The sequence below is a fragment of the Pungitius pungitius genome, chromosome 11 (assembly GCF_949316345.1).
Source record: "Pungitius pungitius chromosome 11, fPunPun2.1, whole genome shotgun sequence".
NCBI lineage: Eukaryota > Metazoa > Chordata > Actinopteri > Perciformes > Gasterosteidae > Pungitius > Pungitius pungitius.
Window position 1 is genome coordinate 1,725,902 of NC_084910.1, and position 14,646 is coordinate 1,740,547.

Here is a 14,646-nt window from a genome sequence, read left to right on the forward strand (position 1 = left end):
GCAACAATTCATTTGTAGCTGGTGTGGGATTCAAATCTTTGCATTAGAAATCCTAATTGAACTATTGCAGCCAATATTCCATGTGTTTCAATGCTTAAGTTGAGCTTTCTGGTGTTGGAGAATAATAACTTCCACTGAACTAACGGACGATAGTCGCAGGGTAGAAACACAATTTTTGTTGATGATTGTCTTATCACATTTGAATAACTTTGCATTTTGACAACTGTATTATAAGATGAAATTAGGAAACTCGGAACTTAAAAAGGTCTCAGAGTTATTATAATGGTAAACAAAGTGCGTTTGTTTATTCATGAAACATATTGGATTTTTCAGCTCATTATCTCTGTATTATCATTTCTAAATTCATCTTGTCTTGAGCTTCTCTGGTGGCGATTACTCCGCTTTTCTCATCCGCAGTAGACAGACGGACGCATGTGCAATCGGCTAATGCACATAATCATATCACTTTCAGCAACAAAAAATGCCTTTCAGAGACCAGCAATCTTGCAGAGATTTGCACTGACACTCAAAACCTGGGAAATTGCCACTGACTGAGTCTGATTTCCCTAATTCACTCACGCACCCAAAAACTCAGCCGAGCATTTTATTATCACACTCCGGTTGAGAGCAGCCAGATCCTGCGAAGATGGTGCTGAAGTAGGCGACTATACCGAGAGGACTCTGGCTACGTTAACCCCGTCAGCCGCATTACTAATCAAGAGAGGTGCCCATCTTTTAACTTAATGAACTGAACCAATGTGGAACGGCGCTGGGAGCACTGGAGCAACAGCGCTGACAAACGGGCTGCTGCATGTGCTGGGGCCACCGTCACAGTCTGCTGCTGTGTGGGTCTGAATGCGGCTCAAATAATTACGTACGTCTAGTTTTCTTCCACAGTTCAGAGGCCAGACGAGCCGTTGTAAGCTGAGCTGTAACATTTTTTTCTCTTTTCTATATCTTAACAACAGCTCAAAATGGGCTGGCAAGTGTCCCAGAGACTCAGGCCATCCGTGGCTGTGCGTTTGTACCAATAAATCACCCTGACTCGGGGCTCTACTCTTGAGCGCCATGCTCCAATCAGTTAATGTGTTGTAGCAAAAAAAAAAACGTTTTTTTTTTTTGCTTTATGCTCTCCACAATGTTGGAAACAGTCTGATCTGTGCCAGCCCAAAGGACAGGGAAATGTAAAGTGGCAGCGTCGAGGAGCAGCATGTCAGAACCAAATGACTTAACAACTGACATCTTTCTGAATATTTGTGGTAATTGGCCATACGCACTTGGCAACAGAACCAATTGAGGCCACCCTCTGCTTCCCCATCTGGTTCTCTGCTGGCATGTCGATCGCAACCAATTCCTACCTGTCTGAGCAGGTCGACAGCAGTGGTCGTGCCTGGTTAAGGCTCTACTTTATAACGTTAAAGAAAACATTAAGACCCTTGCTTACCCAGGCAGTGAGTCTCCGTCCCACTCCAAAGGCCAGAGAGCAGACACTCTCTGACTGTAGACCCCGTTAAAACGTAGCCAAGGTCACAGCTGAAAATGGCTGATGCTCCGAAGGTTGTTTGGGTCCCAATTCTCTTCCCATTAGATGGAGTAGGTACATCCCCACAGGAAATTACTGCAAAAAGATGAATAGGATAGTAAGAAGAGGATGGAGATAGAGGAGGGACAGAATGAAAGATTTAGGCACCAGGGGAGTGAGAGAGACAGTATGACGAGATAGAAGTTGGCTTACATATTCGATCGGAGAGTGCACTCATTTACACCCATATTGCCGACCTTAGTGCAATAAACCAGGGACCTGTACTACATCATGGGGAAGATAATGATGGTGTTTGCCATATTTCATCATGCTGGTTGATATCTCCTCTTGTTATTTTAGATGCATTATCCTTTATTGCCAGTCGAATAAAATAAAAAATGTTATTCCTCATTGCTGCAATAAACTAAATCTTGACCAGGCTAAAAAAATGGAGACTGTGGAGACTGGCTAAAGCAGCACATAATTGAGCTGTCAATTAAGTAAGCTGTGAATAAGGTGTTTTTATTCTTCAAGTCCTGCAACATCACAATCCAATCTAGTGTGCCTGGGGGGAGGCAGGGAATTTAGGTTAAATTTCCTTGTGTTCCATCTTGTGAAGCTAATGAATCCCATATAGTGTATTGGTGGAAATACAGGCAACATGCACGCATTGACCATGCTTTAATTTTTTTTTAAATGCATATCTTAATGGGAAAACAGAGATAAAGGACAATTAAACCCAACGTTATCCTCTTGGCTGGTTACTGGATTGTGTGTCGGTTCGTTGATCTCGTGTGCTGTGACTCACTTCTACAACGAGGCCTTTCGTTTCTCCAGCTCCATACTCCGTTAGCCAGGCATTGGATGTGAGCGGGGCCAGCGCGGTAATATCCAGGGTTGCAGGTGAAGATGATTTTGGTTCCGTACTCATAGTGCGAACCGTTGACGATCCTCCATTTCCCGTGCTCCAGGGAGAAGGAGCTGAGACTAGGGCACATGATGACTGCGCCAAAGAGAAGAAGACACAAGTTATAGAAATGAATGTGAGCGTCCCTTGCTCACACACTGCTCAGTCAAAATCTGTAAACATGTGTACCAACCCAGCAACAAAGCAGTTTATGAATTGTATCCTCAGAAAAACACTTTTTGCTGAGAGACACACACAGCAGGGAATCAACATTGGTCTCGATAGCATCAAATTGTTGTCAATCTCTTGTTAAAGTGACTTCAAACTTGGAGGCGTTACACTGGCATGTAAAACATTCACCAGATTTCCTTTCATCCATCTCATCGTCACTACCCAACACGTTGGTGTTTTTGTAATGCAACGCCTAGTCCTTCTGGGAGTGCAATCCATACTCCATGACACCTTCTGAGTTGGTTTTTTTAAGTTTTTTTTTTTTTTTTTACACTGTTTGGTATTCCACAACTTCTCCAGAGAATTGTTTAAACCTTCACTTTTTTTTCTGTCTCAAACACTGCTGTGTTCTCTGGAACTTTCTTCTCTCCACCTCCTGTTCCCACTGCTCAACCGCGGGCTTACCGTCCGTCCAGCTGGCTCCCTCCCAGCATCCTCTACTCACCGATGCATCGGGGTATCTTATTGTGGATGCTCCAGGTGCCGTCTGGCTGGCAGACTGTGGTCGTCAGCTCTTTGGAGGAGAGCCGGTAGCCGCTGTTGCAGAAGTAGGTCACCCGTGTGCCGACAGAGTAATCAGTGGCGAGCACGCCGCCGTTCACTGGTGCGCTGGGCACACCGCACGACACAGCTGTGCGCGGCAGAAGGGCGGTTGTCAACACAAATGTTTGTGCGCGGCACAATACACACACACACGACAGATTCAGAAATAGTACGTATAGGCACATAAATTGTCACATATTTGTGTTAAATACACATGCATGGACTGTATGCACACTACCACCAGCGTTGGGAGAATGCAACCACAATCAATGCCAATTGTTGGTTATAGAACTGTCACAAGGAGCTACGTGTTATTGTCATTTGAAAGGGTGACAATTGTAAAAATAATTGCTCAAAATTGAGCATTGCGACAACAAACCACTCTCGGAGCAGACACTTTGGCAGGTCACAGCAGGTGTTAATAACAATGAGTGATGACTGCGTTCGATTTAGTTGGACCAATGCCAAAGCTCTGGTTCTGTACGTGGTAGTTTTCTGGACCGCTTAATGGAACTGAGCCGTCGTTAACAAAATGAGTCCCTGCTACGACAAGGTAAAAAAAAAAGGTCACAGCTAAAATCCGACGTGTGCCAAAATTAAAAACAGTACGCCTACCATCATAGACAACGATTTACAAAAAATAAACAAGTATTTACACCCACTGAATACATGTATGACAAATGATGCTGGCACGGTTGAGTAATGTCAACACTTGCACTGCATTCCATGTACAAAGGTCAGCTATTTTACAAATACCTCTTCAACCAAGTTGATAAAATAAAATAGATATCTGAATCGTTTTTGTCAGTGAGTCATTTGAAAACAGTGGCGAGCACATTTTGTGTTTCAAAAGTAACTGTGTCCTTACATAGAGTGAATCTGGGTTTCTATGGCTTTAAAGCTAAAACCAGAAAGAAAACTTAAGATGAAAGGTATTACGGTATACATCACGAGTCAGACAGAGCGTGCAGAGCAGGGAAGCCAACATCTGCAGGGCCAGACTAAACAAGAACAGTTATGCAAACGCGCATATGATAGAATGGAACAGCCCTGATAGCTGCATATTGAGAAATATCAAAAAGGTAGGAATATGCCAAAATGGCCCAAAGCCAAGACATTGCCCCTCGGCACCCCATGAGAGAATCAATCAACATTAATGTGAGAGCGCCGCTAAGTCACAATCTAACAGATGTTAATCATGAGCACTTAACACTTTTCCACACTGCAGACAATGTTAGACGGTTAAATTTTTCTCACTATCTGTGCAGGGTCCTGTGCAGCCACAGTTGGGTTTATGTACATTGGAAAAGCTTAGTGCAATTACCAAAAATAACAGAATCAATCACAGGTGTGAAATGTTTTTGAAATCACTTCATAGTAAGTGACATTGTGATTTCAATGCACCACGCTAAAATGCATTTGAGCAAACCATCTGTAGCTTTTTGTTGCTCTGCACGTGTGTATGCGTGCCTGTGCACGTGTTTGTGCAAGTGCACGCAATCATGCAACATAAATGCACACATTTCCCATGTGCGCATCAAAGAACCCAATTAGTTAAGTGAGACCCAGCAGCAGCAGACACTGCACGCCAAACGGGAGTGAGCCAAAGTAATTTGACGAATGGGAAATTGACAGACGAAGAATTGATTTCGGTTTCCTTTCCACCTGACAAGGTAGCGGCTCTCAATAAGGAAGGACAACGCTCAGCAACACAGGAACAGAGCTTGGGATGAGACACTCCGATACCTGAAGCGCCTGCACTTCCACCAACTGAGCACCGGGGCGGAAGGGAGGTGAAGAACAGAGAGAGAGAGGCAGGCAGGGTGGATGTGCTCACCTTGACACGCGGGTACTGGTGCATCCCAGGCATAGTAGCCATAGGTGGTCTTCTTGCACACAGCCGAACCCTTTCCTATCAGCTTGTACCCCCTGTCGCAGGCCCAGCGCACCATGCTGTTAAGGTGACCCCCGGTCTGGCTCACCACAAAGCCGTGTTGAGGGGAGTCTGGGGTGCTGCAGTACATCGCTACAGTAGAGGTTTTACGGGGGGAGGGAGGGGGGTGGGGGGGGGGGGGGAGGGAGAAATGGGCATAGAGAAGGATGAGAGGCATTAACCATGCTCATCTGAAGAAAGACTCAGATCAAGAAGATTCTCGAGGAATGTCACATATTTAGCAAGCGGCCGAGGTGCCACTCTGCCAAGGAAGTCCTCAAAATCACATCATTGCTATTCCCCTCCTGCACTATGGCAACAGACATATTTCATTTGATTTAACACATGCAGTAGTGGTGCAGCCTTCCTTACCCTCATCGAACAGCCAATCCAAACACAGAAAAGGTAAATTAGATTAGCAGAATATGAGCACTGAATAGCCGATGGGACAGAAAAATCCAAGGGAGGGCTGTGCACTTCACAAATGCTGTCAAACATTCCTTCAAATCAGCATGACTGGCAGAACACGCCGGGGTTTGAGGCCGTTCCTGTTCAAGTCAATCAAGTCAAGGAGTTCTTCTCTACAAAATTCATCACACCAACTTGCTTTTGAATTAACACACAAGTGGATTTCATATAATGGAAGGACGCAACATGAAAAATGAATGTGTTTTGTGCTTTTTCATAATTATTGATGGATTTGAAATTGAAGAAGAGCCACTATGATACTCTTGCTTAGCATCACTTGCTTTATTAAAGACACAATTAAGAATTTAAAACCTTTTTAAATTATGGAGTGCAAAACAGCAGGCAACTTCTTCTGCCTCATGGACTTTGTGTATGAAAACATCTCCTATTGCGATCCATTTGCACTTCTCTGGAAATTGCAGGTATTTTTGTAAATAACCTGATAATAAAAAATGAATAAAAAATACCCCGTAGCACACTGGAATAAAAATCATGGGGTTGCATTGTATCTGCAGTAATATGCAGTAGCTGCAAAGGTTTAATGAGTCTCTGCCCCTACCGTAGTATTATCCCTCCTTTAAAGTGTCTCTACACAGTGCTTACAATGATTTGCAAACCCATGACTTTTATCACTATTCCGTAGTTTAGAGACTTAATATATCCACTAATAAAAAGGGAATATGATTATAAGCTGGATACATACTTTGATACTCACCCACGTATCTGATGTGGAAGCCGTGTCGGTTGGTGCCGTGATCAGAGGACCAGCGCAGCAGGAGCTGGTGGCCCGTGGTGGTCAGGCTGAAAGGCGTTTCAATGTCACCGCTGAGTGATGCCAGGCTCTGGCTGTAGATGTTAGGACCTTAACACATAGAAGACACACAGACACTAAATGTCCAAGTAAGAGCGATCACCGCTTGGCGACGGACATGAAAGGGCAATTATAATTTCTTATAAATAGAAATAATTACCGATAAGCTACAAAACACCAGGCTTTTTATTCACTCGTATCTAAATGACAATCAGCACAACAAAAGATTGTTTTTTTTTACTGAACACATGTGTGGAACACAAAATCTGGTATAAGATGCCACATTCAAAACCACTGAATGCAGTAAAGCTTAAACAGTATAAGTACGACCGTGAAAGGCAAAGTTCTTAACAAGAAAAACACCCAATCATTTAGGCAAAGTAGCATTTTTGGGACCTTGCTCACATCATTTTCACCACAGACCACACAATTCCAGCGGAACCCACCATCAAATATTTCCAAGATGTCAAACTCCTTCTCTGTCTGGAAGAGTTCAAAGTGCAGAGTCATGTTGTAACCCTTCTCCACGTTGATCAGCCAGGAGCACATCTGGAGATTCGGGTAGTTATCGGGGTAGCCTGGACTCAGGATCACCCCCGTTGAGTCAAAACGCACCTCATGTGCTGGACATTGGACTGGGAGAAGAAAAGACAGGGTTTAGTTTAGGGGGGGAGACGAAAACAGATTGGAGGCAGAACACGGAAGGAAAAGAGGTGTAATAAAGGGCATGGAAGGCACAGTAAGAGGGGAGACAGGAGCCGGGAATGCTCCACTGTGACAGGAGAAATTACACCAAACAAATAACTAGAGCTGCAACAATTACATTTCAGCCAGACCGATATTGCACCTAAAGGCTGAGCTGGTGAGTCTACTTTTGTCACCCACCCTCCCTGATATCCATCTATCAAACAATAATACTCAGTAGGGGAGACAGCTAACTTTGTATGGAAAATGGTCCGTGTGTGTGTGTGTGTGAATAAAAAGAGAAAGTTTGTGTGTGTTGGCACGGAGCATTCCCTTCATTTCCTGTGTGCCGGCATGTCTCAAATGATGACAGTTCTGTTTCTTTGCTTTCCTGCCGCTAACAGAAGTCTCTCTTCTGGGCCACTAGTGAAGAAACATGACGCGTACAAAAGGTTAATGCGAACAACTGTTCCAGATAGAAAGGTCACTGGAAACAATCGGATATATAAAGAAAAAAAAGTTACAGGAAAAAAAAAAGAAGAAAAAAAATTGAACAATCGAGCATTATGCATATTTCTGCTGGCGAGTCACTGCAGAGGATTCAACCTGGATAGACTTTGGCTCAAAGATGGCAGGAAGGTTTGACCTCCAAAAACTCAAGTCAGTGAATAAAAATGCATTTCTTAAATCACAAAATACAACAGGCCTTCTGTGGGAATAGGGGTCAATAACAATGTCTCAAAAAAAGAAACTGATATAAGAGCAGAAAAATAACATACAATAGAGAATAAATATCTCAAAAAAGTGTATGTTTATTAGAGGCAACAAATCTCAACCAGATCTGTTTTGGAAATGAATTAGCTCAGAAATCTAATGTTGTCACATTGCTTGACAGTTGGTGGGAGACATAATCAATACCATCCTGTGCATACCTAAATACTCTCCTGATGTGCGGTCCATATTTTAAGTACTTCTAAAACGGTGTTCTCTGAGAACGGGGACATGCCGAAGAAAATGTGCAGGTTAAATTTACTCATTTACACATTTACACTTGATACAATGACTTAAATGCATAGTAATGCCACCTGAAAGCATTTTGTCGTATTGTGAACACTGATGTCAAAAGGGTACACTGCAGAAAAGTGGGTGATAATAAGACCGGACAGTGGTCTGACCGTCATTTAAAGCTTGTTTCTGTTTGAATCTCACAGTTACGCCAACGGTTATTAATTCAAACTTTCCTTTCTTAATTCCACACGTTGCAAATAGAGAAGTCGAGTTGAGGGACTTCAATTAGCATTTAACTTCTGTGAACCAGGCTGCAGTGCTGAATACCAGCGGGAGAGGTGTGACACTCACTGGCGATACAATGGAGCTCAGAATGGCACATCGGTGCAGTTACATCAATTCAGCATTAGGGAAATATGTCAAATTAAAAGGAAATTGCTACTAAAAATGTAATACCTGTACAATTTTCATACATACACATTACAGACGTTTGCAACCTAAGGGGGGGGAAAACGTTTTTATAGCGTACAAATTCCAATTCCCTGAGGCACTTTACCTTATTGGAAGGCTTTGCGATAGGATTGTAAGCAATGCATTTAGTACAGTAGTCAGGCAAGACTTCTGTTTTTTTTTTTTTTTTTATTGTGCCCCTAATGCTCGTTTAATAAGTTAAAGTTGCCAGGCAACAAACATCACTTTATCCGGAATGCATTTTGGGCTTAAACTGCTTTTCCTCCAACTTTAGGTGCGGGGATTTAAAACATGAATCAAAAAGAGGTTTAAAACTCTTTAAGACACCTCAATAGTGCTACGTAATATGATGGGCTCTTAGCAAGGATGCTAATCTCACAGCAGAGGGAAGCTTACAATGTAATTGTATGGGGATCTGGCTATTATACAGACCTCTGTTCCTTAGTGTCACAAAAATACTGTTATAATACTACTGGCTCAAATACTGTAATATTATAAATATCAGCAATAAAGTATTCGGTAGATACATTTAATAAACAGCAAAAAATAGATATAAAAAACATTTAAATATATATGAATATCAAGAATCACATTTTTTTTAAAAACTTTTTACAGATTGAATTAAAAAAATCAAAGGTAATCTTTCAAATACAATGCGCAACCATTCTGAGCTAGTGAATTACATTCAGGTTAAAATACTGACATCATTCAGTGTCTTTAAAGACCTTCTCTTACTGTCTAGTGTTATGATGTTATTTACAATTGTGTGATGCGTTTGAAACGAGACAGCTTTGGCATTTATTAAACATTGCAGGACGCGTCTCCGTAATTCCTTGTGTAAACCACCAATTGTTTATTTTTACTTAGCACAATGTGCGTATGGAATGACAATGCCAAGGCAACGATTGGTGAAAATAAAATAAATGATCCTTGATCGAAGCTGTTGCATAACCTTCCTGACAGGAGGACGCAGCCTGGGGAAATATGGTAAAACCATGGGTATTTGGGGGTGAAATTGGAGAGCCGGGCAAGGACATTTTTCCGTGTTATCTTATATGCATAAAATGTCAATTAACAGAAGGGTTGACAGAAAACAAAAGCGGAATGGGAAAACACAGGAGAATTATTTTCCTGCTCTGTCGGCAAGTTGCCGGCAGGAAATGGCCCCTTTACAAGCTTACGGTAGCAGTCTCTAGGATGCGAATAGCAGGTCAACTCAAATTAAGTTCAATTTTATGTCCCAAGGAGAGCAATTAGTTCTGTGCTAGAGGTGGCACAAGGACAAAACGTATCCCAGACAAGAAAATCTGAGTCCTTAACTACAATAATGAGGTGATGCATGAAAATGCCAAACAACAAATTACTAATCCAGACCTACTACAAACCATGCCATTTCTATTCCATGAAGATATGACATATAATACGTTCAGTGATGGTGCAGATCCCCCCTCGTGGTTCAGTGCGCCCGTGAACTGCAAACTGATTGCAGTTTAGCTTCAATATCACAATGTGAGATAAAGTCTGAGAAGCGTTATCCGCTAGTATTCGGCTAAATGGATGATCAGGACATCAGCAAGAACGTGTTTAAATTGACAGGATGACAACGAAGGTTCAGTTCAGTTACATTATTACAAAATAGACATTAGAGATGGATTGTGCCTTATTTTACAATAAGCAGCTTGTAACATATCATTAAAACTACTGACAAGATTACTTTTATTCGATAAAAACCCAATTCATTCTTTCCTTATCATAAAAAAAGTAAACAACATTTAGATTTCTTGTTTTGCAGACTTCACAGGGGTCAAATGGATTTGATCGGATTTGTAACTCGGGAGATGATGATTCGTTGCATCACAAACTGACAGCAGGTTTACCAGTTATCTGCTCATTCTGCTTTGACAATTTCAACCTCTTGTCTTTTCTCATGTGACCGTTTTATAGACCTTATTTAATGTCCTGTGTGCAATCCAAATAAGAGCCAAACACAATTAAGAGGGCTAATTCATTTATCAGTGCACAGCACAATTCACTCTGTGTACGAGGGCCTGTGCTGTCCCGACATCAAACTGAGCCATGTGACCAATTGCCTTGCACGACACAGACAAACCGAAAAACATATGTTCTGCTCTCCCAGATTAGTCCCAACATGCTTTACCCATTTGACTTTGGCAAGTCCATTCACTCAAATTGAAGTCTGAAATGATTTCAAGTAAGTAGGGTGTGCAAGTTTTAGCCGATAGGAGCTAGTTGGTCTTGGCAGAGCTTCGTGTAATGGTAACACATGAGAAGGTGAGCTGGCAAAGCCAACATGAGAACAGAGCTGGAATATTTCTAAGTGTTTCTCTCGAGTGAATGACTGCCCTCACTTGGCAGGGAAAAAACAGATCAAATCATTGAACTATTTCTATTGTTATTCCTACATTTGCTACCACAGCAAAAGAAAACAATGAAAAGAAACATTGAAAGCAATTGCATTACTGTCAACATGAATGTACATCTGAATGACAGAAGTATAATGTAGTCCTCAAGTATGCATTGAACTTATGTTTCATCGTTTCCCTTCTTTGTCCTGCACAATGCTGCAGGACTTAATTCCCCTTGTGCTTTCATAAATTATCAATTATGAAAGTTTATAAAACGCCCAATGCAGCACAAGTAAAGGTTTGCCCTGATCTTTACAAGCCTCACACCTATGCATCTTTATTGATGGGACATTTATGGTCTGACATTTGAACATTGAACACTAATAGCATGATTGGCAGTACTGTAGCCTTCATGAATAAAGCATTTATATATGTATATTCACAAGTTTAATTCAACTCTATACTATCCAGGGTCCCCACTCTACTAGGGAACCTTTTCCAGTCAGAGAGCAATTGTGTCTAATGAATTAGAATTTACACGATTAGAAATTATGCAGAATTAATCAGAATAATGAAACCAGAACCTACAGTTGTAGTTAATAAACATTTCATGCCATGTTTTGGTCCATTCAAATGTAGGAATGTAGCATTTTTATCTTAAGATACAATGCTGGCAAGGTAAAATGTATGGTTTATTACATTTTTTAAGCCAGTATTTAACTGGTATTTTGGGCTCCCATCTACAGTTCTTCCCACGGCTTCTCCTCCTCTATAATACAACTCTTGTCCAACAGTAAACATTAAGAGCATCGCTACAATCCAGCATTGAATCATAAAACCTAAAACTTTTGGAGTTGAAAAAAGCAAGCAAGCGTGACAGCTTAAGCAACTGAGCCAAAGCAAGAGCAGCCTGTTCAAAATCATCTGGTCCATGATCGTTTGACAGTTAATATGATGCCGACAATAACTTGGCACATTTAGATGATGACATCCATAATTTGTGCAGCTCTGAACAATGAAATAGCATTTTAAATCTTGGCAAAGGGAAAGTAGAAGAATGCTGAAATACGTTTTACTGACAACACAAGATTCTTTTTGGGACATTTGACTTTTTCTCTCATTTCCGTGGATGAGTAGAAATCCCTGTATTTGCTTCTCTCCTAATGGCATGTCCCTTGAGTAAAATGAAATCAGGTAAATCTCGTAACTCGTAAGAGCAAAACAATGTTGGCCGCAAAAAACACTGCATTGTAACAATCGGGATGTCATGTCATTCATCAAATAATAACAATCAGGCATGAGCACATGGGTTCAACAGTCCTATTCCAAGATGCTTCATGAATAAAAGGCTTTGCGTCTGAATGTCCAACGCGATTGCTCTTAGTTTCTAGAAATAAAAAGACAAACGCTCATCAACTGGAGACTAGACAAAGGGCCTTCAAACAACGTCTATCCACGGGGGATATGAGGCTCCAGAGCGCTCGGTTGTGTGCGTCAGAGAGGTTTTGCTATGACAGGCAGGCTTTGGGTCTAAACAAAATCTGATGCAGACAAGCCTGACCTCCATTTTCCTTTGCTTCCCTCTGTTTGGAAAGCCACGTCCCTTAAAAAAATATAAAAACCGGCCTAGGAAGACCATAAACATCATCAGGGGGGTAAAATATAAACTCTCCCACCATCTTCCTTTTACATAGCACAAAACACTTGTCAATGAAACCTGCTGATCTGTAATCTGTTTCACGCTTATCCTCCACAGTCAAGGGCTGCTTCTGGGGGAGCATAGGTCTATGATTTGGGGTCAGTAGTCAGATTGCCCCCCCGAGTCTGACCTTGGCAGAGTGGTGTCAAGCACACCGAGAGGCGCACATACTGTATAGCGGAACACGGATGAGGAGAAACCTGTATGTGCATTCCTCACACACAGGAGGAAACACCGCAAAACTACAACATTTATAAAGCCACACAAAAAGTATAGGACTCACATATTGGATTAACCAACCTTGACAGAGTGGTGGGGGTCCATCCATCTGTAGCCTCTCTCCAAGTCGACAGGTCAGAATCTCACTGCCCACTAAAGTGAAGCCTGGCAGGCACGAGTACCGAATGATGTCCCCTGTGAAGTCGTTTACACCCACAATCGTACAAACACACACACACCGGCCGAGTGGTCGTGGATATGATCAGCCCACCCAACCACAACCAAACACACACACACACACACACACACACACACACACACATCATTAGCAAAAGCCTCCACACTACGAGCACTTGAAACAGCAATCAACAACACATTTTTAATGAAGATTGACGTGCCTTAGAGTGCCAGAGTACTGAAGGCCCTTTATCACAATATGGCCACACATTTGTATATAAACACACATTAAACTCACCCTAAATGCCAAAGATTACAAGTTGACACTCGTCATATGATTACTAATTTCACACTCAATTATGAAAACTGCTGATATTTAGACCTTACCCTCCAACTATTTGCAACATGTATGAATAGATGGAAAGACTTGAGAAAGTAAACAAGTAGAACAAGATGGTGACAGTTGAAAATGATCTATAATCATACATTAATATGTATACAAAAACAATACATATATAACGCAAATGTACAATTCAACATGTACCACAGCAAAAGGTGCTTCAAGTTTTAAAATGAATACATGCATCAATATTTTGACAAAAAAAATGACAAGAGATTCAAACGATATTGTCAATGAATAAATGCAAGCTGCAGCTTACTGGGGGAACGGATTCATTAATTAATCGCTAAAACATTTGATACATCTATTCCTGTTTGTTTCCTGGCTGTCCAAGTAAATTACCTTGTGTCTGGTGCAAATTACACACTGTCCCCGGCCAGTCAACAAGCAAAATGAGAAGACAAACCTATTTCAAACTCTTCATCATCGGTTAGGATAGTAGCGTTGGCAACCGGAGGGGGTGGCTGACATGCTCTCAGCTGGTATGCTGTTGGGAAAAGAAAAAAAAGGCTTAAATCTGCAACCAACGTATGTGTGTGTGTGTGTGTGTGTGTGTGTGAGAGAGAGAAAACATTTCTGTTTTGTTCTACCTACAGTGCATTCTTTACTCTCTTTACTTACTTACTGAAACTTCATCAGATCGTAAATTGCCATCTGTTACTCTTCATAATCCTCAAAAAAACATCACTAATTTGGCAGGGCTGGGGACCATTTTATCATCCATCAAATTATTTTCAATGGGGGGGGTTAAATAGTGCAGGCATTAAAAGGAACATCATTTATCATGACATAGAAGTGCAAGCAATACCATGTACTAAAATGAGAAAAGCTGAATAATGGCTCCTGAGAGAGGGAACGTGAAAGGCGTTCCGCGTACATAAAAAACGCCTGGAGAATTTCCCTCTGTTGTTTGGAGGTCGTCATTACCACTCTGGGGTTCCGCCAAAGTGGAAAAGTAAAGTTGAAGAGATAAGCGGTCATTACAGCAGTGCGGGGACAAGGGCTTCGCTGAGCTGGCATCAGAGGGGAGTTTACCGTAGTAATGCAGCTCGAAGAAGCCGCTGGTGCTGAAGTCGCTGTGGAATTTGACGAGGACCTGATTGGCGGTGGTGGACACGCCTTCCTGAACAGAGCTGCCGCTGAACTGGCCGATTTGAGGGCAGGCCTGGTCAGGTCCGTCCCTGAACACACACGAAAGGGGAAGGGA

General features: G+C 41.9%; 1 protein-coding gene across 2 annotated transcripts in view; it reads right to left on the reverse strand.

Moving 5' to 3' along the window:
* LOC119197121 (CUB and sushi domain-containing protein 3-like) overlaps window positions 1-14,646 on the reverse strand; it is a 157,057-nt gene that overhangs the window by 38,631 nt on the left and 103,780 nt on the right. The window contains exons 44-52 of one of the 2 annotated variants that reach the window (XM_062565524.1): window positions 14,475-14,620; window positions 13,846-13,926; window positions 12,944-13,057; window positions 6,862-7,050; window positions 6,320-6,466; window positions 5,041-5,229; window positions 3,106-3,291; window positions 2,331-2,525; window positions 1,445-1,618 (exon numbers count right to left, since the gene is read on the reverse strand). In XM_062565524.1, the coding sequence (XP_062421508.1) occupies window positions 1,445-1,618; window positions 2,331-2,525; window positions 3,106-3,291; window positions 5,041-5,229; window positions 6,320-6,466; window positions 6,862-7,050; window positions 12,944-13,057; window positions 13,846-13,926; window positions 14,475-14,620 (1,421 nt within the window). Of the gene's footprint in view, window positions 1-1,444; window positions 1,619-2,330; window positions 2,526-3,105; window positions 3,292-5,040; window positions 5,230-6,307; window positions 6,467-6,861; window positions 7,051-12,943; window positions 13,058-13,845; window positions 13,927-14,474; window positions 14,621-14,646 lie in introns of both variants that reach the window. The other variant, XM_037453152.2, reaches the window with a different exon arrangement.